We start from the raw sequence: 26,601 nt of genomic DNA on the forward strand, positions 1-26,601 counted from the left end.
TGAAGAACCATCTTAGAGGAGCTACAAAGGGAATGAGTTCAACTAAACCTCTCCACAATTCAGACATAACACAGAATTAATTGTATTTATTCAGCAAGTTTATAGTTTATATACAAGGTAGAGCAGTGGTTAAGAAAGGTAGGCTCAGCTAGACCCAGGTGTGTTAACAAACTTAATACTTGTCAAAAACAAAAAGTTCTTGCTTGTAGCTAATAAGAATTAGAACGATTTATTCCCAGAACTATGTTTGAAAATTTTTTATGTGAAGAAATACATAAACATACGTGTGAGATATTCTACAAAATGTAGTATTTAGTAGTAATCACAAATCAAAGTTGGGGCATTGAGACTCACTGCAAGAAAGTGTGATGACAGCCTATGAAAATGAGTGTTTTTTTTAGTAGTAGTATAATAGTCTACATTTAGCCTGATTAACTACTAATAAATTAATTAAATATATGTGACGGCAAAAGTTGACATGCCGACTGTTTACTTAGTTGTTTGTTTTCAAATAAAATCATTTGACAGCCGTTCTATTGTATTGCTGAGTCAAATATATTGTTTATGGTTTGTAAAATGTATGTCAATACCAGGGTCAATCACTCGGTGGAAGCCAATGCTGGGGTCAAGATGAGGGGGCAGGTGGGCTCGGTATACTTCTCCTGGAACAACCGGCCTGTGGTGGGGGTCAAAAGGGCTGTGAGAAGCCCTAGGGTCACCGCCTGCCACTGGCGACTTGGCCGGGACACTTTCTCTCTGAGTGGGTGTCATGGCATTCTTTCTGTCATGTGCACCAGATTTGGCTCCTGAATGTGCACGAGACAAAGATGATTTACATGATCAGGTATGGCTTAAAACTATTTTGGGGTTCAAATAAAAACCCAAGTGCAAAATACCATCTGATGAACGCCCCAGCATGGGTGAACCTCTGGTCACTGGATTGGAGCTGTAGTTCACAGGGGTCCTGCGAGCATTAGCGTCCTCATACATGCCTGGGCTGAGCTGAGACTTGGCAGATTCCTGGTGTGTGGAGCGTAGAACGGAGGTGGTAGAGTTCACCACTGACGTGTGCCGCACTGCCTTGCTCTCCTCGTATTTACTTCTTTCCATGGCCTCCAGCTGGGAGAGGCCATGGGGTAGTTTACTGGGACTGGTGATTAATGACTTAACATTATGCTTGATTGTAGGTTGGTTCAGAGAGTGAATCTAGTGGAACCAAAGATGATCATGATCATCCAAATGCTTTCTAACCAAACTTATTCCAAAGACTTGAATTGTCTTATCAGTTGTTGGAAAAACAAAAATAAAGTGACACAAATACAGAATGAACAAAATCCTCCATTTTAAAAAGTATAACCTGTGACATGGAAGCTTCTATGACCCTCCTGTCTGACATATCTGGGGTCTTTCTAAGGTCCTGGGCGGACTGGTCCTGTCGAGGAATTTCATGAATGGAGCGCCCGGTCTCTTTGATGGTGTTGACGCCCTCATAGGGCTTTCCTTTGCCAATTCCTCCGTCAAAAGAGCGGATAGGTGGGCTCTCTCGTTTGAGCTGTTTGCCATATTTTATAACTTCTTCGAATGTTTCTGCTGCAGTTCTGGGCGTTCCTGAGAAGTGGGGAAGGTAAAGTTACAAATGCAACTATTGTTCTATGACTCCCAAACAACCGCCAGATGATTTTGCTACTCGGAATCCTATTGTTCATGTAAGAAGATTCCATAGGAAATGAACCTGTAGTGAGACTTTATACACCTTACTGGGCTACATGGATGACGCAAAAAAATATTTGAAATGCATTTCTCATTTTGCTCATGCGACAAGGGAACATTCAGTGCCTAAAGCACCGCCTCCAGCGCTCAGTACGAATGTAATAGAACAAGACTTTAGGGTAATTTTTAAGTGGTCAACGGAAATAGTCTGAATTTTTTCACCTTGCATGATCGAGCCAGTGATGATCTGTCTGTCTTTAGAATCTCCATGGAGGCCTTCTCTGGGAAGGGCCCTGCTAATTAAACCTGCACAAAAAAGGGCATACTCAGTCAAAAAAACAAAAAGAGGTCTGCAGTTGGAAACTTGTTCTGCAATACCTTCAAATGGTGCTCCTTCCCTGCCAGGGTGGCTCCTGCTGATGGGACCCTCCATCATGTCATAAGTACGTTTCATTTCAAGGCCAGTTCTCGGGCTGCGGGTATTCTCCCTTGGGTTCTTGATGGCTTTTTGAAAAGAGGAAATAAAAAATTCAAATAACTCGGCCAAGGAATACACACATTTTGTTGAAAGGCCGGACCAATTGACGAACCATCATAGGAGAGAATGTGACCACTTTTGCCCTCATAAATAACATGCCCTTTAGCCAGCTGGTCCCTCGTCTTGTCCGAGCTGTTTAAGTCTTCTGTGGCCAGTTTTGTAATGGTGCCCTTCAGCAGGTCAGCAGCAACAGTTGATTGGGAGAGAGCTGGTGTGCCCTGGGAAAAAAAGCAAAATATATTTCAACAATGTCCGCACAAATGCATGTGAATACTTCTGTCTTATGTGTTTATTACCTGAGTGATTGATCCTCTGAAACCCAGATTATCACCCAGTTTTGGATTTCCTCTGCTGTCATGCATTGATGGAGCTGTAAAAATGTGATGACATTTAAACAGTTTCAAGGCTAAAAGTTTTAAAAACAAATACTTGCAATGTACATAACATTGCATGGGGCTTGTAATATTAATAGTAATCTGCCATTTATAAATATTTTGAGCAGATGAAAAGTAGTTTTAATATTTGTACATATTCAGAATGTGCTTGCAGGGAAAGTTTGTTAAATCATTTTGAGTGCAGCAATTCATATGCCTACCAGACTTGTTAGGATCCTGGTGCCGAGGTAAGCCCAAAGAAATGGAGCCCACGGGATTCTTCAAGTCAGGCCCATAAATAGCATGTGAAGGCAGGTATGTGCCTGGGGTTCCCTAAATTAGCAGATATAAAAAAACACGCCTGTATATTAATATAATATAATATAATTTGCGGCATAACAAGTGAAAAAGGTTTATATGTATGAAAATAGAAAAATATAATTAACAATCTTAATTTCAAGCATATGTTCTCCTACCTGAGATATTGAGCCCCCGTGAATGAAGGACGGTTTGTCGGTAGGTTTTGTGGTTGGAATGAGTGGAGGAGGAGATGGAATGTTAGGCGGTCGACTTGGTCTACTGAAAACCATCCTTGCTCCATCTGGCAGACTTTGGATCAGCTGGTTTGGGTTCGGGTGGAGGACTAATAAAAAAATTAAAGAAAAAGAATCAGTGACTCTCACAGAGTATTAGCGAATACATGGGCAACAAAGCACCTTTAATTTTCATCTATCCAAAATCTTGGATTAAAACAGTATGAAGCATATATGCATAATTCCACTTTTCCTCATATGTATTACTCAAATCCCTTACTCCCATTTTGTTTTATAGTCAAAGGTTCCAAAGCTTACCAAGGCTCCAGCTATGGTACTAAGTGAAATCAAACACTACAATTGCACATTAGCCTCAATTTAGAAAGTGACATCTTGTAAAGATAAATAGGGAGGATGCGCCGCAAAAAAATAAACCAAAAAATAAAGCAGCCGCATCTTGCACAAAGTGACATTTTTGGTCCAGTTTCATTTTTCAATCGGCCAAAAACAAAATTCAGTACATCTCCACCATGTACAGTACAAAATATTACCAGACTGCTATGTTACTGTATGCCAGTCAAATTTTAATTTATAGCCAGAATATGGTTGTTTACACAGGAGATGCTCTTAGTGCATGTTCCTAGGTACTACACATTAATAACCAACACAACATTAATTCCTTTTGGATTCTCATCTGGGAAATCTTTAGTGATATACTACACCAAACATTTACGGCATGATGTGTGCATCATGTTCTGTACTCCTCATGTGTTATTTTTCCTAGCTTCAAAATACCTACAAGTTTTTTAAAAACCGAACAGCAGCATGCCTTTTGTTCCACAACCAACAAGGGCAGATAAGGGGAATAAAGGCTTTTTTCAAAATTTTCATAAATTCCTCCGGTGTGACCGAGCGGCTTTCAGCTGCCCCAGCAGTCGAGGCTCCATTACAAAAACTCTGCCACACCATCATCCAATCATGATGGAGTATGTCACGAAAGTGAATACCCCCTTCACATTTTTGCAGATATTTCAGCATTATGTTTAATTGAACCGCACTGAGGAAACATCGCTTTGACACATTGAAAGGTAGTCTGTGTAAAGCTTAGATAGGGAAGTCAATTTATTTTTCCCCTAAAAAACTCAAAATTTAGCTATTAGTAGCTAAACCCCTGGTAACAAAAGTGAATAAACCTTAAAGTATAAGTTACTGAAGTTCAATATTTTGTGTGGCCACCATGATTTTGCAGAACCACCATCCTTGGCCATCGTTTTCACCAAACCCTCACAAATTGCCACTGAAATGCTTCCACTCCTTCATGTCAAACATGACTGAGCTTGGGGATATACGAAATCTTGTGCTTCTCCACCTTTAGCTTGAGGACGCCCCAAAGATGTTTTATTGGGTATAAATCTGGAGACATGCTGGGTCAGTCTTTCCCTTTTACCCCTGGGCCCCTTAGAAAAGCCATGGTCATCTTATAAGTGTATATAGGGTCATTGTAAGGCTAGAATATTACCCTGCGAACCAGGTTCCGGAGGGAGGGAATCCTTCCCTGCTCCAGTATTTCACTGTACATGCATGAGTTCATGTTTTCCTCAATGAAATGCAACCTTAACTCCGGTTGCACTAATACAGCCCCAAACCATGACATTCCCAACACCCTGCTTGACATAATGCACGACACAAACATGTTTGTACTCCTCACCTGGCTGCCGCCATACATGCCTCAAACCATATGAGCCTAACAAATTACTATTTGTCTCATCAGACCAGGGGATGTCTTTCCAGTAAGCGATGGCCTTTGATGACAGACTTTGTTGTGTCAAGGCAATGCTTCTTCAGTGATGTTCTATTAAAAATTATAATGAAATCTCTGCAGAAATGTGAGGGGTGTACTTACTTTTGTGACATACAGTACAAGCATTAAAACTATTATTTCTCCATGAAGCAAAATTCAATACTAAAATGCAAGTTTATGAAGCGATTCAAAAGCACCACAGGGTTCTTTCATATTTTCCTGTGTTTTAGTCTCACTGACAGACAATAAATATAAGCCCCACACATCTAAAAGGTAAGCTTCAAATTGGCGAACAATTTGGGAAGAGCTTTCAATACATGTTGCGCTGAAGCCCAATTATTGCTAACTTTTAAAGTCTCTACTTTAATCAAAGGAGATTCACATGGGGAAGGTTGAATATTTCGGAGTAATCTGAGAAAGCTGACAAGGCAATGGGAGTGGGTGGTGAATATGTGCATTTTTTGTACATGGTGCCATATTTGAGCAAAAAGCATAGGGGATGCTGAGGTCAGGTTGAGGTGAGGTCAGGCTTAGATCCCTGAGGGAGGGTCAATACATAGAGCCTTGCAGACAAGAGAAGGCCCCTCGGTTTAGCGCCAATAACATGCCATGAGGCATGTAAGGTAGGGTCTCACCTGCAGTACAAAGATATAAGGCAAAGATGACCTAGTTTTGAAAGGAAGCTATTTTTGCCTTCGAGTGTTAAATGTGTTCCAAATGAAAAGGGTGAGATCTCCATTCAAGGGGATTTGGTCCCTCGCACAAAGAAACCTTTGCAGCACAGGCCGTACTCTCACTGCTCAGCAGTTAACTGACAGTTGCGCCACTTTTACAGCACTCTGACTTATGGGTGCTAAAAGCTTAACATACAGTTTTAACACAGCCTACTGAACAGCTTTTCTGCTTGCGCTCGAAAATATATTGTGCAGAGTATGCAAACAGCTTATTTGGCATGGTCAAATCACAAGAGCAAACCCCAGCCTTCTTTCTTCTTATGGCAGCATTACACTGTGTTTGAAATGCTGTCTTTGTATGGGCTCAGGTTGAGCAGCATTACAGCAGTCAAGGCCAAACCATAGGGTCCACTTTTTTCAAAAAACGTCTAAAAATGAACAAGGCTTGAAAAAGTGAAACTACTATCAATAGCCAAAAGCATAAGAGGTCAAAAGAGCTCGAAAAAAGAATGCTACAAATTGAGCAAAAAAAAAAAAACACACACACACACAAAAAAAACAAAGGCTATTATTGTGACTCTCCTACCATCTCTATCGACCAAACATGGGCTGCGGGTGTTGAAAGGCGGTCTTCTCTCCAGGTCTCCTTGGTCCTGTCTCTGCTTCTCCTCCTGGTGTGCCGAAGCATGCACTGCTTTGATCTGGTGCTGCAACATCGCAAAACCGCTGATGGGCACTGGACTATGTCCGTAAGGACCAGGCACCTTGCGAGAGAAACGATGAAAATGTATCAATTTGATTTGAAATGTAGAACTATGTATCCTGCATATTTAGGGTGCTTTAATACATTTTTTAAATCTAGATGTACTTTGCCATTCTTGTACACATTTGTACAGAACGAAATATGGATACATCTGGCCCGCACAGTTTCTATAAATATATAAATACGCATGTGAAGTAAAAAGAGTATATAGTAAAAGTTGGAGGCTCTGAAAAAGGATACTATACAATAGTGCAAAAGAATTATAAGGATCATATAATGTACAAATATATGGATGTGCTGTAATATGTTAATAATTTTAGCTATGAGTACTGTACAGAAGTGCAAAAGTGCAAGATGAGCACCTGAACAGATGTGCAAAATTGGCAGTCACATTTGTAAAACCTGTTTAATCAAAAAAACATTTTTCAGCTAAGTTAATCGCCTGAATAAATGTGTGCCAACAGTCACCAGATACCAAATCAAATTTGTAAGAATTTTTTTAAACAGACAAAAACTGCAACTAGAAGTTCTGTATAAAAACATACGGTACAATGTCTCTAACTTTCTCCCCACCGATTATCTCAGAGTCAAACACACAAAGATTGTAAAAGAAAACAAGGCAAGAAACAAATCAACAATATGAAAGGATGCTAATCGAGACTGATAGATGGCAGAGAACGTATATTAAACCTGGTTAGAAACCCTTTTATCAGCCAGCAACCACCATACCAGAGCAGTGTAAAAAAACAACTAAGAAAACACATAAATCAAATGAAGAGTGAAATGCAAGCAAATAAAAATGAGAAGTAAAACAAAATATTTCAAAAAAGAAATCAGTGAATAAAAACTAACCATTGGTGGAATGGCAGCTGCCCGCTGATGCATCTGCTGGACATTGTGTGGTGTTTGTTTTGGTGAAGACACCAGAACTGTGCCTTTAGGATTGAGTAAAGTTGGTTTCTCCATAGAAATGATTCTGCACAATAAACGTAGATCGTTGGTAGTCATAGACGTATAACAAAGACATAACAAAAAGAAAAAGAAATACCTTTGTCTTTCAGGCTCCGCTTCCACATCTTCATCAGCACTGCAGGTGGCGCTGGAGTCATTATCTGAGTGGAGCTCTTTCTGCCTTTCGCCTTGCTCTCCTTTATCTCCCCTTTCCTTGACCTCAGGCTCCATTTTAACCTGAACTTCTCCAGCTTTCATTTCCACATCTTGTGGTTCTGTTTTTGGATGGAGGACCCCTGAGTAGGTAGCCACTCTGCTCTTTTCATCATGAGAATGAGCCTCGCCTTCTGGGCTTTTCTCTTCCTTGACACGCAGGTCATCATATGAGGAGTCAGAGGGGTTTGCATGGCCGGCCTGAACCGCGTCCTGATCGGAGCTCGGCGCATCTGCAGCACCACAGTCTGGTCTCTTTGAGTCAGCGGACTTGGTTGAGTCAGCTTGAGTGGGGGATGGAGCACTCTCTGTGTCTGAACTATTGTCACCACCTGAAAATAGAAAATTGATAGGGAAGCAGGGTCTTCCCCAGAAAGCTTGGTACTCCTGATGGTCACGAACAGATTGGGAACATAATTTTACCCAGGCAAAGTGGAAGGCAGACAGTGATCAACATGGGCCTAATGCTATTTGGTGCCTAATAGGTTAGCTACAATGATCTCATATTTTTCGATAGAAGGAAAATCAGAAATAATGCTTACTGTCATACTGAAATTATAAACAACCAAGTATGAAAAGCAGAAAGCAAATTCACAAATACTTTTTAAAGCAGTCACTGCCTGAATAAACCTTTGATGCTGCTTCCACCTAGCAATGCACAATTTTTTTAAGAAATATTACAAATGACAAAAGCGTCTTATCTTTTAAGTTTGTCACTTTAGTGTTTGCTATTTTGAACCAAAAATACCCTGAAGTGGAGAAAATGGTCACACCTAAGGAATTGTCCACACCTATCTCATAAATACTATTTGGAAAATGCATAAATGATCTTCTCTGTCATATTAAATATTTGCCTACCTACTGTAATGGCAAATGCTAAAACAAACACAGACTTGCACTGTATCACACTCCCAGAAAATTGGATAAGAATTACGAACCCTTGTGCGGTCACGGACCGTCCCAAATATGAAAATCTCAAATTTTTTAATCAAAATCACAAATAGGCAATTCATAAGCCACTGATACGTAATTTTTTGTATGAGAAAGTTCACTGATAACCATGATACAGGACAGTGAGTATGAGGAGACTGTATGGTTTGCCCTTTTGCATCAAGCAAGTGGACAAGCACATTGTGCTCAGGCATCAAGATTACTTGTTTTTCTACAGCCAATAAATGTTAATCAATCGACACCGCTATAATTCCTTTCATTTATCTTCTGTTGGCCTAAATCTGATAATTATTTCCAGCATAATTGTTCCACAGTCTCAAATAGTCTCAATCAGCCAATTACGATAAAAGTTTGCGTTGGGTCTCCCAGACTAATTTCTGGATTAGAAGACGCACCAGATTTTAAAGCGCACCTGCAAAAAAGTCTTTTGTCATACATTTTTCTTATATAAGGCACACAAGACTTTAAGACAAGAGGATAAACCTACAATAAGAGCTACTGTTATAATTCATGTATAACCGTTGCACAACTATATACTTATGGTATATATTATTGCAAGGATTGATAAGTCTGACCAGAGAAGCAAATATTGTATGCAAATGGAATTGAACCCGGGCCACAGCCCTGAGACTGCAAAAACCTAAGAATTAGACCAATAGTTATGTATATTACATACAAAAAGGCATTTGATTTTATCTCATTATCACACTATTTTCACTTACGGTGCCGGAAACAAATGTTAGAAACTGGAGAAAACAGAAAGCTGTCCTGAAATCTATGAGTAAACGCAAAAACTCATGACAAAGGGAACAAAAACTTTGGTTTAACTGATGATGAATCAGACTTATCTTCAATTATATATTTCAGGACAACTTTGTTTTCTCCATTCTCTTACATTGGTCTCTGGCAACGTGAGTAAAACTGGTGTGATAATGCATTAAAACCTAATGCCTTTTCATGGGCCATCAGTATTACTGATGGTCTAGTGTTTAAGTGATGGTGCGACCCAGGTTCAACGTGTTGCATGCAATGTTTTGTGATTTTGGTCAAAGAGGTTTTTGATTGATCAATCATTGCACACAATAATATGCTGTAAAACCTTGTGTACCAAGACACGTGTAAATACCATACACGTATCCAGTCCTTTCCATCGTTTTTCTTTTTGCAGTATAAATCAGCAATAAGGGGCACTTTGAAATTTCTGGCCAATTTGGGGGTTTTAGGGGTGTCTCATAGTCCGGAAAATACAGTACTCCTTCAAGGTTTGGTTTACGGGTCAGGAACCTTTTGGACTCAAAGAGCCATAAAAACAAAAAAGAATACATTTTTTTGAGAGAGACCCACACTATGTCAGATTAAGATATGATTTTAAGACTCTGTTGCTATTATACAAAATTATGCATGAGCTTGTCCCCTTATATCTTTCAGATTTATTTTTTCTCTATGTTCTTTCTTCTGAGCCTTCGCTCAGAAAATGCTTGTCTACTAGTGATCCCAATAGCCAGGAAGAGATCCGCAGGTTCAAGAGCGTTCTCCATTCAAGCCCCCGTGTTGGTGAATGATCTGAGATTTGATCTGCAACCCCTGGGGAAGTGTGTTTAAATCTAGACTCAAAACACACTTATATTCAATAACTTAGGAATGATGTCGACCTCAGGAAGCTTTTAAGCGGACACAATGTTATTACCTACATTTCATGTTGATTATGTCTGTGTATTGTCTGTACAGCCCTTTGAGACTTCTTATGATTAAGGGCGATACAAATAAACATAACTTAAGACAAAAATCAACAAAACCGCCAAACCCGCTCTCCAGACAAAAGCTAATTCTTCAGCACATTTGATTTCACTGTGTGATGTTTGATGAATTTAAAAAAAATTATGAAATAACAATAATAATGCCAGAGCCTGTGTGTCCCATATCAATATAAATATACCACTTCAAATTCACTTCCCTACCGCATTTACTTAAGAGTTTTGAGGCTCCGCCATTCCTTTTGCTCACCCAATCAAATTGTTCTAGGTGCTTTGCTAGAGCTCTTGGGTGTTTAAAATATGTTTGGTGTCTTTTTATCACAAAGTGAAACAAACCTTCTCTCTGCAAGCCCTTGAAAAACCTGCGAAAATCAGTAATAAAAACCCCAACTAGAGTGTAAGTGCGTGTATGTTGAAAGTAAGCACTTGCTATATTTCCTCTTACCTTCACTGTCTTCTGCGTTGTCGTCGTCATCATCATCAGGTGAGGCTGTGGTTAGACCTTCACCTTGAGACCCAGCGGCACGAGCCCGGCGTGTGTCCTGGATATCAGAGGGAGACAAAAAGTCACTTCTTGTACTTTAAACTGTTTTCTGCAGATGCTAACTATTAATGGCTTACCTGTTTATGCTGCTGGAGAAGGTTGTCCAGATTGTGTCGTCGCTTGTAATTAAAGTAGAAGTTTTTGCACTGCGCTTCGCTTTTGGTGCCCACCATTTTGGCGATAGCTGTCCAGTTTCGTCCGTGCTCAACTAAACCTGATGAACAACAACAGCCACTTTTGCGCTTAGCGTTCCAATACAGAACACAATTTCAGGAAAATGCATCATGATTCAATCGAAAAATGTAAAAAATGTTTAAAAAAAAAATGTATGCCAGTGACCAGTAAATTGGGTCTTGAAAGTCTAAAATAATGGCATTCAAGGAGTTTTATTGAGTGAAAAATGAAAGCCAGGAAAAATTGCAATTTTGACTGACGTAATTCAAATCAAATGGTTGCATGCTGGCTGTGTTAAGTTACATGAATTATATTGCAGGAGATTCAACAATGTTATCATAAATAATTCAAACTGTAGAGGGGTGGGAAGATGACCAGATTACTATTAAATGTCATTACCAATCATAGAGTAATCTTTATAAAAGGTGCTGCCTGATTACGCCACCCCTTGCCGGCAAAGCAAGCAAACGATAAACAATGATTGCTCTATCAGTTTTCACTGTGAAAAATATTGATTTTCCCATTTTTATTTTCTTATTCAAGAGAAAAATGCAATCTATGTGTGCATGAGCTTAAAAACCTGCATCGCCAGTTAAGGTTTGAAAACGCAATAAAATACTGAATTTGACTTCAAAACCCACTGAATTGCATTGAGTAACAAAGATAGAAAATAAACTTTATGAGCTGTACTTGGATTTGCATTCATTGTAAAATGTCAAACACAGACACAGGTAATTCCAAATCTATAATACTTTAATTCATGCTGATTACCCTTAAATCTCATTTTTGAGTTGAAAATTAGAGGGGGATCCAGAATTATGAACAAGAACACATTTGAATGGCACAAGACTTTACAAGTGAGCAATGGCAAACTCATATTTTTGTCTAAGTATATAATAATGGCGGTCTAGGTGGGACTTTGATAGAAGTCATGCTTATGGGCCTTCAAGGCTGGCCTCAATAGATCATTTCAATGACACAAGCTGAGCAGTCAAGCTAAGGGAAATTCATGAATAAATGAAACGCAACAAAGCCCTTATTTAGAGCACTGACGCAGTTGTCCAATTTTCTATTTGTACAAGGACACATGTACATGTACTTTTGCGTGAGTTCATGATCACACCGAACATAGGAAATAGGTAGGGCACGGTACCCTCACGGAATCATTGTGGGAAGAAGAAGGGAGGGGAAATACAGAAAAAAGCAAAAGGACACAACAAAACTTGAGAGGTATAAAAAGACCATAAATAATATATATAATCAAGGCTTTACCTTTTTTGGCAACCTCCATTTCCTCCTCAGTCCAGCGAGAAGTTTCTCCCGTTTCCCCACCGCCAGCTAAATCAGAAAGCAGAGACCAAGGCCCATTAGGAATGACAAGAGAGTACCGGAGAGAGAAAAAGAGAGCGCGTGCAAGAGAAAGTGAGCAAGAAGCAGACAGAGAGGCTGCCCTCTTTCCAGCCGGCCTCTTCTCATGGCCTCTAATCTAATAATCTGTTTACATTCACAAGCTGCTGAGACAGACTCCCCCTCTTACTCCCACTGTCGCTCTAGGTCATTCCTCACCTCGCACACTTGCATTCTCGCGAGAGAAAAAAAAAATCCCACCGCCTCAAAAATCCACAAGGGGAGGTCCTTAGTCAGATGAAGCAGAGCCAGACAGTCAAGACTTTGGGAAACGGCCTTGGATGGAGGCTAAAAGACAGATCAGCAACGCTGTCCCAAACCTCATATGTCATACAAACACATATCAGACTGATAGACACTCCTACTTGCCTTGACACTGCTGCATAGTTTGACACGCCCCCACCAGCTTCACAGACAACCGCGCATGCACTGCAAACACTCGCACGCAACCCACAGGAGCGGGCTGCTGGCGAGGAAAGTGAACTCTAGCTCAGTCTGCTGAAAGTGTGTAAACATTCGGACCAAGATAGAAGCAGATAAACCCTTAGCATTTGCCGTGCACTACCCCCCTGTCAAAGACGTGGTGGGGTCAATTATCATTGCTTAGATGGCTTTAGCCAAAGTCTCTCGAGCCCTGTGCTGGGTTATGTGAATCACATGCAAGTCGACTTGAGTTTGTCTTGGCCTCAAGCAGCAAAATTCACATGTTCTCCCCGTGACGGGCTCTGCTGGGTGGCCAATAATTTGTGTGGTAAAAAAAAACAAAAAAACAGGGTGGGTTTCTGCCCATAGCCCATCGTCTGACTTCAAATTTAGCACACCCCCTGCTAAAAAGATATGAACTGATGTGCCGCCACAGAAAATATGTCATGACTAAGCAGGCCTAATACAAAAATCCCAAACAAGCACCTGAGGGCGATTACAAGTGACAGCCCTTCACAAACAGAATACAGCCCGATGTCATAGGGTTCAAGGGAAAGCACGCTTGCAAGATAATTAATCACATTACACAGTAGGACAAACCTTGCGTAACATTACAAGATGTGGAGCTCAGCAGACAGGGGAAGGAAAGGGTGTCAAGAGACTCTCTTGCAAAAGATTGCACAGATGAAACAGATTAGTGCCAAAGCAAGATTAACAGATAAGGGCTTGGATACCTGAAGACCACAGTGGTCACCCTTGGGGTGACTAACTAGCGAGGGTGAAATTGGATGAGTGATACAGAGTACCGGAACATTTCGAGCAACACACTGCCTTGGTGACTGATTGACGGATATTTGTCAAAGGAATTCCAGACTCACACAAATGTGTCATAAAAGTAAAACAATTAATAATAATAATAATAAAAAAAACATTAAATAAATCTACGCACCTCCCAAAGAGATTTCAAATATTTCTCATGCATCAGGCGCATTGGACTGCAAGGCGTATGAAAGTGAAAATGAAGTGCTACTGTGTGTACTGTACATGAAACGTATCCTATTCGATGGATTATTTTGCAGTTTGACACAGACTCCACAAACGCAATCAACGCCAACTTTTTTTTTTTAATTCTACAATTCCCTCGCTATATCACAGTTTATTTTTCGCAGTTTCGATACTTTCCGAATTTTTAATTAAATTGTCTTAATTGTCATTGATAACATTGAGTCGTGCATTGTGTTCTCAAGCAAACAGCACACAGCAAACACTATTAATGGGGCAGTTTGGGGAGGGCTGTGTGTGTGTGTGTGTGTCTGTCATAAACTGGTGTAAGGTGTCAGTCAAAAGTGGGGAGGGCGCACAAGATAATAAGACCACCAAAACAAACTGCAAAGCACAGCGACTGCACACAGTATTTTAGAGGCTGGTTGCATGGAAAATAAATTCATCAATCAAATTGGTCACTCAGGAAAAACAGAAAAGTGCAAAGATATCATGATTACCAGCGGGTGTTCTGTGGGTTGTTTCGAGAAAAAACAAAGGCGGCGTTGGGAGAGAAAGCAAAAGCGGGGCTGCAAGTCCAGCCTATTGCCGCTAGAATACATAACTCTTACAAGCCATCCCTGCCGAGTCTGAATCTCACCAACGCTAGATCCATACCCCTAAAATGGATGACCTGGAGCCACAACTCATGGGAAACTGCTACATTCAGGATTTGTACTTTAATCATTAGAGACCTGGCTCAACCTAAACTTATCCGATGCTAGCATGCAGCCAGCTGGCCGCTCTCAACATAGCTTTCTTACACTAAAAGAGGAGGCCCACAAATTTCATTGACCTATTGTTTAATAACAATAAAGATCATTTATTCAACTAAAATTCAGTGTTCAGTCTTTTTATTTGTAAATCTAAAGTTATTATTCTATAGTTATTTTGTTACAGTTGTATATATTATATATTGCTCATATCTAATAACTAAATGTTTCTATTTTGTGGATTCTGACTAACACGGGACTTTTTTGAAACACAACCCTCGCGAAAAACAAGGGATCACTGTATTTCTATTTATAAAAACCTTGATTCAATCAGGATTCCACAGTAAAGTGTTTGTTCATGAGTTCACCTTTTATATCCAAAGACCCTATTGGAGTAGGCGGTTTTGGCGGATCCTTGACGGACTTCTGAGGGGTTTCCGGTTTAGAAAGCTGTGGAGGATCTGGCAAAGCAGCCTCCGAAGCAGGCGGAGGCACTTCTTCCGCTGCCATTGTGGCAGCTTCATTGGCCATGGAACGCGTGGTGATCCGTCCCTTACGCCGGCCCTGGCTGTTAGCAGTCTTCCTGCCACGCGGCGTGTTCTGCTCTTTTCCGTCCTCGTCCTCCCCGCCGTCACACTTGTCTTTGTCCTTGCCAAGTTCCCTGTAGTTTTGAGGGAGGGAAAAAACTGCTTATATTTCCTGGGTTTATTCAGCCAACACATCCTCTGAGTCTCATTCAACGCTACAACACATTTAAATACCCTCACATGACAAGATATCTTTTAAAGATATATACACCAAGGCTAGAATTGTATTACATAATTTCATAAGTTACTCCGTTAACATATAATATAATTTAATAGTAAATTCTGGATTACAAGGCACACCTGAAACACCCAAATCACACCGTTTGATTTTTAAATAATTTATTTTGAAGTTCATGGATAAATATTTGGTCATCATCAAAAAAAAAAAAAAAAAAAAAAACGATTTCTGGCTGTTAAAGAGGTCTAACTTCTTTAACAAGGTCTAACAAGGCTCCACTTGTTACCTGCATCAATGGCACCTGTTTTAACTCATTATGGGTATAAAAGACAACTGTTCACAACCTCAGTCAGTCACACAACTAACTCAACTAAGGCCAAGACCAGAGAGCTGTCAAAGGACACCAGAGACCAAATTGTAAACCTATACCAGGTTAGTAAGACTGAAACTGCAATAGGTAAAACGCTTGGTGTAAATAAATCAACTGTGGGAGCAATTATTAGAAAACGGAAGACATAAAAGACCACTGGTCATCTCCCTTGTCTAGGGCTCCATAGAGGATCTCACCCCATTGCGTCAAAGTGATAACAAAAACGGTGCGCAAAAAATCTCCGAATTTTACAGGGGGACCTTCAGAGAGCTGGGACCACAGTAACAGAGGCTACCATCAGTGACATTAATGTGCTAACAGCGACTCAAATCCTGCGCAGCCGGACAGGTCCCCCTGCTGTAGCCAGAACATGACCAGGCCTGTAGGCGGTTTGCCTGAGAGCATTTGGATTATCCAGAAGAGGGCTGGCAGAATGAGTTATGGTCAGATGAAACCAAAATGCAAGTTTTTGGTAGAAAACACAGGTTAACGTGTTTGGAGGCAAAAGAATACTGAATTTAATCTAAAGAACACCATGCCCACTGAGAAGCATGGGGGTGGAAACACCATGCTTTGGGCTGTCATTCTGCAAAGAGACCAAGACGACTGACCTGTGTAAAGGAAATAATAAATGGGACCATGTATGGAGTCTTTGAATGACAATCTCCTTCCATCGGCAAGGACATTGCAAATGTGAAATGGCTGGGTCTTTCAGAATGACAATGATGTCAGGGCAACAAAAGAGAGGCTTCATTAGAAGCATTTCAAGGTCCTGGAGTGGCCTGGCCAGTCTCCAGATCTCAACCCCATAGAAAATCTGTGGAGGGAGTTGAAAGTCCATGTTGACCAACGACAGCCCCCAAAACATCACTGCTTTAGAGGGGATATGCATGGAAGAATGGGAAATAAAACTAGCAACTATGTGTGAAAAACTTGTGACGAGTTACAGAAAATGTTTTGCCTCAGATATTGCCAACAAAGGGTACATAACAAAGTAGTTTAATGAACTTTTGGTATGGACCAAATACTTATTTTTCACCATGATTTGCAAAAAAAATGCTTAAAAATCAAACAAAGTTATTTTCTCAGGGTTTTTCCCCCCACATTGTCTCTCATGGTCTATGTTCACCCATGTTGACAACTAAATGTCTCTGTAATCTTCTAAAGTAGGAGAACTTGCACAAATGGTGGTTGACTCAATACTTATTTACTATTGACTTAAGTGTAACTGTGACAATTTTTCAACATCACCTTGACTCCTCTTTTTCATCTTTCTCTTCCTCCTCCTTCTTTTCCTCGTCTTCCTTTTTTTCGGTCTTTTCTGATTTGTCCTCTTCGTTTTTATCTTCGGACTTTTCTTCTTGAGCAGGACGTGTTATTTGCTATAAAAAAAAACTTGAGTTAGTCATCAAGATCTTCAGTAAACGATGGCAAACATGCATTTGTTTTTGTGATAACACTCCTGCTGTCGCCATCTTCTTGCACTAAGCAGATCCTATGAATTTTTCAAAAAATAATAAACGAGATTTAAATTCTCCTAATCTTTCGCTGAGCACATTTCAGGGCGGTAGTGTATTTTCTAAAGGCTTCTGCCTATCAAATTAATTTGAATATTAGCACAAGAAAGTCATAGTCCAAGAACAACTTTTTGATTTTTGAATAAAAAATAATTACACGCCTGGGGACATTTAAAGAGTAAAATATTGTGAACGGTCTGTAAATTAAACATTTATTTCAGGCAAGAAAATGGGTCAGGGCTTAAAAAGTTGAGAAGTGTGTGGGTGAAATACTGTATTTGTGTATAACGCTTCCCTAATTTTCTATTAGAAATTGGAATAAAATTCCGTTTGATTTTCTCGGCTCAAACTAAGAATTGAAAGTGGAAAATGTTGAATACATGCAGCCATAATTCAATATATTTATAGACAATGTTAATTATGAACACAATACTAACATTATATGTTTTTATCTTATGTCCTTCAAAGTCATCATTCTTTCATCATCAGATACACCAAAGATTGTTTCCAGTTGTCATGCTTTTTTGCGTTTGTTTTTGTCTATCAGGATGACCACTTTCTCCATTCTCTCAAATTTGTCTCTGGTACCGTGAATAAAAATAGTGAGACAATGAAAAAAAAAATCTAATGCAACACAAAAACATAGTTCTCCTGCCGGCGCAAACAACACTGATTATAATTCAAAAATTCAAACACACCAACACAAACGTCTCATTGATCTGGCAAATCTCACAGTCCCACCACTCCCCACCTTGAAACATTTTTCGTATTGGATCTATACAATTCACGTAGGTCACCATTTTGACTTCAAAACGGTGAATTTCTCCTTAGGCTTTAAAGGGTAAAGTTAGGACAACGCAGAGATGGCGAGTGTCAAACTGTTTTTAACGCTACAAGAAGGCCACTTATGAGCTATTCAAGGATTACCGTATTTTCTGCACCATAAGGCGCACCGGGTTATAGGGCGCACCCCGAAAAAATCGTTTTTGGTCCTATTTTTGACATACATAAGACGCACCGGACTATAAGGCGCTACAATGGGAACGTCGACAAAACAGTCAGATAGTTCAGTCAAACTTATTACCCCCTTAACATTCCCAAAGCTTGCAAAGACGCAAATACGTATCGAGAACACGTGCGGATGCGGTGTCCGTACGATGTCACTCAAATGCATCGTTCCATCATTCGGAAGGTTAAAGTCTTGGGATGCAGGAAATGCCACACATTCCTTAGTTGCTATTTTCTTTTTCGCTCGCAACTATACCGTGCATATGACAATAAACACTTGGAATTGAGTTGAATTTAAAAATAGACACTCCATTCCATCCATTATCTGCACCGCTTATCACAGAAACATCGAGTTCAGTCTGAAACACGATACAGGGACAATAATAAAACCCGGAGTAGCTCACCGAAGTCGTTGTGTTCATAATAATGTGCAGCCAATGTCCTCTTATATCCGTGAGTGCAGTAAATCCAGGAGAATAAAATATTTACGAATACAGAATAGAAAAAAATGCTTTCTGTGTGCCGTCAGCCACGTGCTATACGCATTACTCTTTTTCGGCCAATTGCAGGCTTTGTTTTGCCGTTAAAGCCAACGCCAGCCTGTAAATGATAAAAAGGATCCGCCTCTTGACCTCCGAATAACTTTAGCCAATAGTGATCGATTCAACTGATGATTGACACATCTTTTTCGGCCAATTGCAGCCTTTGTTTTGCTGTTTAAGCCAATGCCAGCCTGTAAATGATAAAAAGGATCCGCCCCTTGACCTCCGAATAACTTTAGCCAATAGTGATCGATTCAAATGATGATTGACACATTGGTTAGCCAATGAAACGCCGGTAAATAAATCCCAGCATACACCGCGTACTACTTGGCGTTCGGGGGAAAATCTAGTCGGCGGCTGCAAGTTAGTTGGAAAACTTAATGTTGATCCATAAATAAGGCGCACTGTATTATAAGGCGCATGGTCAGCTTTTGAAAAAAATAAAGGCTTTTAGGTGCGCCTTATAGTGCGGAAAATACGGTACTTCAGATCCCATATTCACATAACTGCATAAGGGGATGCCAGCCTTTCATGTGGCCTATGAAAATACCTTCTCTACCCATGTGCTTTTAATAATAAGCGTTTGTATGTTTTGGTACATAACAATTCGGAAATAGTTTGCTGTTGGTTACAAGTCTGAGACATTTTCATGGTACTTGTTCCTGAAACCTTAGTGGGATGCTGTTTTGGTTGGCTCATTGAGTGATCATTTGTTTTTGTGGCATTCCTGCTTCTCTTTCTAGCATTCTGGGGCTGCGAATAGGTGTGAGACAAAATGAGACTGAGGTGATTAGGTTGGTCACTATTTTAGAGAGGACAATTTCAATTTGGGCTGATTATTTTTATTTCTTCTGCTGGTTCATGAGTTATTTCCTATTGTTCATGGCGATCTTCTGCTTTTAAACAAATAACATGTACAACCCCTAGCAAAAAGTATGGAATCTCCAGTCTTGGGCAAGCCCTCACTCAGACATTTTATTCTGTAGAAAAAACCCAGCTCACTAACATGAAATAATCGTAGGGTTATTCAAGAGGGCAACATATTGGAATTCAGAAACACTAAAATAAATTAAAACAAAGCAATGGTCAGTAAATTTTACTTTTATAGAGCAAGTGCAGGGTAATATGGAATCATTCAATTCTGAGGAAAAAAATGTGGAATCAGTGCAGTGAGGAGAAAATAAGGACACACACGCAGTCAATTCCCCTTCCTTAATTGGGCACAAGGCCTAGATTAAGTCTGCTCGTTAGTCAGTAGTTAAAAACAGTGCAGTTTTCACACCTTGGGGGGCTCCTGGGCTAAGTGGATTGGCAAGAATCATGGCCCAACAAGAGAGATGTCTCTTGAGATCAAAGACAGGATCGTCAAACTTCTTGAAGAATGTAACTACTCATATGTTGCCAAAGAGGCGGGCAGTTCACACTCCCCTGTATTGAACATTTGGACCAAGTAGAAACAGCATTGGAAGGTTGTTAAAATCAAGCGTAATAGGAGGAAGTTGGAGTCAATGTATGTGATAGAACGATGCAAAATCACCTAAAGGAAATTGGAAATTCATATATGAAAGCTAAAAGGAAACCACCGTTGACACTTTAACACTAAAGAACAAGAATGCAATGGGCTTAGGAGAGGCAATCATTGATAAATCTGCATTGGATGCTGAAACTTTTGTTTGGTGCTGTTCCAGTGAGATTTAAAAAGAGGACTGCCTAAAGAAAACATAAAAATTCCCACAGTCTATCAATATGGGGCTGCATGTCAGGCAAAGGCACTGGAGAGATGGCTGTGGTCAAATCAGCAATAAATGCACAAGTTTACATTGATATTTTGGACAGTTTTCTTATTCCTTCAATTGAAAAAATGTTTGGGGATGATGAACTCATTTTCCAAGACGACAATCAATCATGCCACACAGCAGAAACTGTGAAAGCATTCTTTGGAGAAAGACGCATCTAGTCAATGACATGGCCTGCAAAAAGCCCAGAACTCAACCCAATTTAAAACATGTGGTGGAAATTGAGAAAAATTGTCCACAGCAAGGCTCCAACTTGCAAAGATGATCTGGAACTGCAATCAAAAAGAGTTCGCACCAGATTGATGAAGAATATTGTTTGTCACTCATCAAGTCCATGCCTCAGAGACTGCAAGCTGTCACAAAAGCCAAAGGTGGTGCAACCAAATACTAGTGATATAATTTCATTTTTATTTTTTATTTTTTTAATGATTCTATATTTCATTCCTCAGAATTGAGTGATTCTATTTATTTCCCTGCACTCTCTCTATAAATGTATCATTTACTGACCATTGAAATGTTTTTTCTTACTTTTAGTGTTTCTGAATGCCAATGTGTTTATGGTTGTGATCAGAGTTTTTTCAACAGTATAAAATGTCTGAGTGAGGGCTTGCCAAAGGCTGGTGATTCCATACTTTTTGCTAGGAGTTGTACAAAGGGGAGGCCCAAATTCCTGCAGATAAAAAGTCATTATTGTCATAATGACTACTGAAAATAATATCACAGAACTTGAAAAAGTATGTGTTTAATACACTGGAATAAAACACAAGCAGAAATTGAAGATGTATTGTCACCATGAATGAGTCACGGTGATGATTTCACTTTACTGTTTAAAAAAGGCAACCAAAGACTTGGAAAACAATTTCATTCTTTGTGTTTTCCTGGATCTGGTTTTCAATGCACTATTGAAACGGAGTTCACAAATATTGAATTGTATGCTTGATGATGCAACATAATGGCGCAACTGCTATTTCACAACCAAGTGATTACCAAATGAAATGATAAACATTTTAACAATTTACAAAAAGACCTTGTTTTTTGAAAACAGCTTTAACAGAGCAGTTCTGTTATCAAAGCACATCCCATAAATTTCGGACTATAGAGCGCACCCGATTATAGGAAAAAACATTTGGTACATATATAAGCTGCACCTGACTATAAGCCGCATGTGCCCACATTGAAACATGAAATATTTACAGAAAAAGATGGTACACAGAAAGTTTTAACGATATACGGTACCTTAACACCCTTAATGTTCAGACAGCCCACCGGTGGGCCGCTGGACTTTTGAGAAGCAAATGTACGACGTCACCAGTCACTATTGGGATTCAAGATACGATGACAATTTCAAAATATATTCATCAGAGAAACATTACAATCAGTCTGAAACAAGATACCCAAAAACGATAAAGCTAGCATAACTCGCCATTACGTCCCCTGGCCGTCTTTAACTTCTTTCACTGTCCACGAAAATGGCTTTGTTACATAAAGGCCAATCCATAGAATCCAACCACGTAAAATATTTACTCCAAAACACACGATAATGCCGACGGATAAATGAAATCCACCTAAAACATTTCTGCTTTGTTGGATGTTGCTTTTTGTAATCTGATCTTTTATCCAATATATTTCGGTTAACAAATAAACATCACACTTCTCAGCCTCCCTGGTAAGGTCTATTCAGGGGTACTGGAGAGGAGGGTCCGCCAGGAAGTCGAATCTCGGATTCAGGAGGAACAGTGTGGTTTTCGTCCTGGCCGTGGAACACTGGACCAGCTCTATACACTCTTCAGGGTCTTTGAGGGTGCATGGGAGTTTGCCTGTCCGGTCTACATGTGTTTTGTGGACTTGGAGAAAGCATTCGACAGTGTTCCTCGGGAGGCCCTGTGGGGGGTGCTTCGGGAGTATGGGGTACCGCACAGTCTTATCCGGGCTGTGCGGTCCCTGTATGCCCGGTGCCAGAGTCTGGTCCGCATTGCCGGCACTAAGTCGGATTCGTTCCCGGTGAGGGTTGGGCTCCGCCAGGGCTGCCCTTTGTCACCGATTCTGTTCATAACTTTTATGGACAGAATTTCTAGGCGCAGCCTTGGCGGGGATGGAGTCCGGTTTGGGGGCCTCAGCATTGCGTCACTGCTTTTTGCAGATGACGTGGTGCTGTTGGCTTCCTCAGGCCGTGATCTTCAGCTCTCGCTGGAGCGATTCGCAGCCGAGTGTGAAGCGGCCGGGATGGGGATCAGCACCTCCAAGTCCGAGGCCATGGTTCTCAGTCGGAAAAGGGTGGTATGCTCCCTCCGGGTCGGGGAGGGGGTCTTGCCCCAAGTGGAGGAGTTCAAGTATCTTGGGGTCTTGTTCACGAGTGAGGGTAGGATGGAACGGGAGATCGACAGACGGGTCGGTGCAGCGTCTGCCGTCATTCGGACCCTGTACCGGTCTGTCGTGGTGAAGAGGGAGCTGAGCCGAAAGGCAAAGCTCTCGATCTACCGGTCGATCTACGTTCCTACCCTCACCTATGGTCATGAACTTTGGGTCATGACCGAACGAACTCGATCCCGGATACAAGTGGCTAAAATGAGTTTCCTCCGCAGGGTGGCTGGGTTCTCCCTTAGGGATAAGGTGAGAAGCTCAGTCATCCGGGAGGGACTCGGTGTAGAGCCACTGCTCCTCCGCGTTGAGAGGAGCCAGTTGAGGTGGCTCGGGCATCTAATAAGGATGCCTCCTGGACGCCTCCCTTGGGAGGTGTTCCGGGCATGTCCCACCGGCAAGAGGCCCCGGGGGCGGCCCAGGACACGTTGGAGAGACTATGTCTCTCGGCTGGCTTGGGAACGCCTCGGGGTCCCGTCGGATGAGCTGGAGGAGGTGGCTGGGGATAGGGACGTCTGGGCTTCCCTTTTAACGCTGCTGCCCCCGCGACCTGACCTCGGATAAGCGGAAGACAATGGATGGATGGATGGATGAAATAAACATATTCATAAAATTATTATTATTGTCTCTAACCCTCCCCTTTCGATTGACACTTTTTCCATGATGAGGGTCTGTCCAAGCTAGTTTTATTTATGCACAAAGCTAGAGCTTACAATAAACTTGCGTCTTCCTCAGCACATACATTCCACCTGTCTAACCCTTACCAGTACTGCTCGGGTGGCAAAAATGTATAAATTAGCCACATTATTGCATAAGTCGCAGGGTTGTGTCAAAAGTCGCGGCTTATAGTTAGGAATTTACAGTAAATATATGCTCTATCAAAGAAACCACCGGCTAACAAGATCCGAAAAGTCCCTATCTGGGCACAAAAAACGCATCACTGAATGGCTTCTTGTATGTGAGGACAGACGGATGTGTTTTTTTTTTACTATTGTGTAAATATAAAGTGAGAACAGAATACTGTAAAAATGCCGCCTGTGTTAAAATATCTTCACTAAATACATACAAGAAAGGCATTTAGCTATAAATAGAATTAGCATTATATTAGCATTAGTATTAATGTAATAAGTATTTTATAATTTTGTTATTAAAACAATCAAAATATCTTCTGTTACGGTCTTTTGTAACGTTAAAAGTCTTTCAAAATACTACAATATGTACATATAGATATAAAACTGAGAGCTTATTGACGCACAGGTGAAGATGTGGAGGCTGGTTAACCCAGTGGAATGCACTACTCAAATCAGTGTTTCTGGCACTGTGAATAAAAAAAAAAGTTTTGTTAACGAGATAACCAAAAAAGTGTCTGCGGCCTCACAGCCGCGATCCGGACTCAATTCACGTTGCAAACAATGTTTTGTGATTTTAATCAGCGATACATATTTGCTGATAAACACTGTGGGGCTCTTACTGTACTCTCAATTTTATGGGCATTATAATCCGGTGCGCCTAATGTATGAAAACAGGGATCCTACAGCTTAAGGCAAGTTAAATGCAAGACTTTTTAAGACTTGTTTATGCCTTTTGAAAATCAAATTCAAGACCACGTCTAAAAAAAAATTAAAAAGATATATATACCAGCGCCATGTCCCCCTAGTGGGAGGTGGCTAGAGTCTTTTTCTGACTCTTTCTGGGAAATCGATACAGAGGAGGGGATTCCCAGCCCCCTCGCCCAACCCAACTGATGTGTTGGGTGTCATTAGGTGACCAAACCCCCCCAATTCCAACCCCTAATGCCGAGCGCCAAGCAGGGAGGCAATGAGTACCAATGTTGTAAGACTTAGGTATGACTCGGCCGAGGCTTGAACCACAACCTCCCAGTCTCAGGGCGGGCGCCCTACCCAAAGTCCACCGAGCTGGTAGTTTAAAAAGATTTTTTTTTAAATTGAAACAAACAAAACAAAACAAACAAACAAAAACTATTTCTTGCACTCAATATAATGTGCCTCGGATACATTACCTGGCACAGCTATTAGCCATGGCGAAAAACTTTCATCGGACAGCCCCTTTTCATTAAATTTACACTTTCCATGGTCCACGTCTGTCAGAAGTTGCCATGTGTATTGTGAGTAGAAATAAAACATGTGTCTGATCAGAAAGGCCTGGCTGAAACCCCATCACCGTTTTCATGGTTCCGTTATTGTGGTCACGCGTAAATCGGTGAATTAATAAAAAAGACAATTGATTAATGTAATTAATCTTTTTAGTGCAAACAATTATAAATCTTATTCATGTGCTCACATTTTTAAGACTTTCAAAATTAACGCCTTATTTTTAGAATAATTTATCCAATGCCTTTTAAGACTTTAAGGATCGGCAGGAACCCTGGAAAAATATATAACAAAAAATTATTTTGAGGAGTGCGCCTTTTAATCCAGTGCCCCTTTTAGTGCTGAAAATATCGTACATACAACTTAAATTGTCAAATGTAGAGCACAAATGATTGTGAAGTTAAACAAGTAATACAGGATAACTAATAACAAGGTACGCTGCATTTCAACCAGACAAGATATATTTCATTTCACACACTGGAGATGTGGTCTTATTTGCTTCCACATGCACGTGGACTGTGAATGGTAGAGTGACACGATAAAAATTGAAGCAGTTTTTCCTCAGGGTGTGTACATTCCAGATATGATAACTTGTGAAAACAGTCTCCTGAAAACTCATAATGCAACGTGAGTACGGTGAACACACCTAAACCTTTCAAACGGGCCTTGTCAGCACGTTTCTTAGAATGCCCGTCTAAAAATAGCTACACTGCACTTTAAAGAAGTCTAAAAACATCAACTATGAACCGCCTGAGTAAAATAAAACTAAATGAGCTCCACCCGCAAAACCCCCAAAATGTATTTTTTAAAAAAAGAATAAATAAGCTAGCTTCAAAACTAACATACCTGCAGGATCTTCTGTTAAACATGAAAAAAAAATCTGCCACGTGATGATTGTATCCTAACGCCGGGTACTTCTGTAGCTCTGAGAGCAGAAGGACGGCACCATAATGGAGCTCCTTAGAAGGGCTGGCGGGCCAAGGCAGTGTCACACATACTCCGAGTCAGCGTGTCATTGGGGCACTTAAACAGCCCAAAGAATTGGCCATCTCACATGAGTGCACTCCTCTTTGCAGGGCACGTAAAGTAATCCCTGTCAATAAGTCATTTTGGTACTCATGCTAGCACTGTAAATTTTGGGGCCTGTCAGATGGCTGGGCTGTACCAACTGAGCAGTTTAATACGGGGGTGGGGAGGACATAAGAAGTGTGGGGACGTAGAAATGAAAAACACGAGCAGCAGCGCTGAGTAAATCAGCAACCGGAGCTGACTTGGTCACACCAGCCATACACCCCCCCCCCCAACCCCCTCCCGCCACTAAATTGGGTGAGACGATTTGAAAAAAACCACAGAGGTGTATTGACAGAGATGTAGTGCGATTGTACCTCGGCAAATAAGTCATATAAAACCAATAACATTACGATAAATCAGTTGTTTTAAACATACAGCCTGCAGATCGGATGCGGATGATTTCTTGAGGTTTTAAAAAAAAAAAAAATAAATAAGCAAGTCTCTAAGTTAGGGGTCTCAAACATTTTTCAAGCCGAGAGCTACATTTGGTTATTAGTTA

The 26,601-nt window shown here is 40.7% G+C and overlaps 1 protein-coding gene across 5 annotated transcripts in view; it reads right to left on the reverse strand.

Moving 5' to 3' along the window:
- The window catches only part of ncor1 (nuclear receptor corepressor 1), a 60,908-nt gene that overhangs the window by 13,418 nt on the left and 20,889 nt on the right, over window positions 1–26,601 (reverse strand). For all 5 annotated transcript variants that reach the window (XM_088321685.1, XM_088321688.1, XM_088321687.1 and 2 more), the window contains exons 15-31: window positions 16,951–17,081; window positions 14,933–15,225; window positions 12,253–12,318; window positions 10,884–11,020; window positions 10,708–10,804; window positions 7,442–7,889; window positions 7,246–7,369; window positions 6,217–6,394; window positions 3,099–3,265; window positions 2,844–2,955; window positions 2,545–2,618; window positions 2,301–2,466; window positions 2,089–2,214; window positions 1,933–2,016; window positions 1,358–1,608; window positions 897–1,206; window positions 591–806 (exon numbers count right to left, since the gene is read on the reverse strand). In XM_088321685.1, the coding sequence (XP_088177811.1) occupies window positions 591–806; window positions 897–1,206; window positions 1,358–1,608; window positions 1,933–2,016; window positions 2,089–2,214; window positions 2,301–2,466; window positions 2,545–2,618; window positions 2,844–2,955; window positions 3,099–3,265; window positions 6,217–6,394; window positions 7,246–7,369; window positions 7,442–7,889; window positions 10,708–10,804; window positions 10,884–11,020; window positions 12,253–12,318; window positions 14,933–15,225; window positions 16,951–17,081 (2,980 nt within the window). The remainder of the gene's footprint in view (window positions 1–590; window positions 807–896; window positions 1,207–1,357; window positions 1,609–1,932; window positions 2,017–2,088; window positions 2,215–2,300; window positions 2,467–2,544; window positions 2,619–2,843; window positions 2,956–3,098; window positions 3,266–6,216; window positions 6,395–7,245; window positions 7,370–7,441; window positions 7,890–10,707; window positions 10,805–10,883; window positions 11,021–12,252; window positions 12,319–14,932; window positions 15,226–16,950; window positions 17,082–26,601) is intronic.

The sequence above is a fragment of the Urocampus carinirostris genome, chromosome 17 (assembly GCF_059441175.1).
Source record: "Urocampus carinirostris isolate Australia breed hairy pipefish chromosome 17, RoL_Ucar_1.0, whole genome shotgun sequence".
Lineage (NCBI taxonomy): Eukaryota > Metazoa > Chordata > Actinopteri > Syngnathiformes > Syngnathidae > Urocampus > Urocampus carinirostris.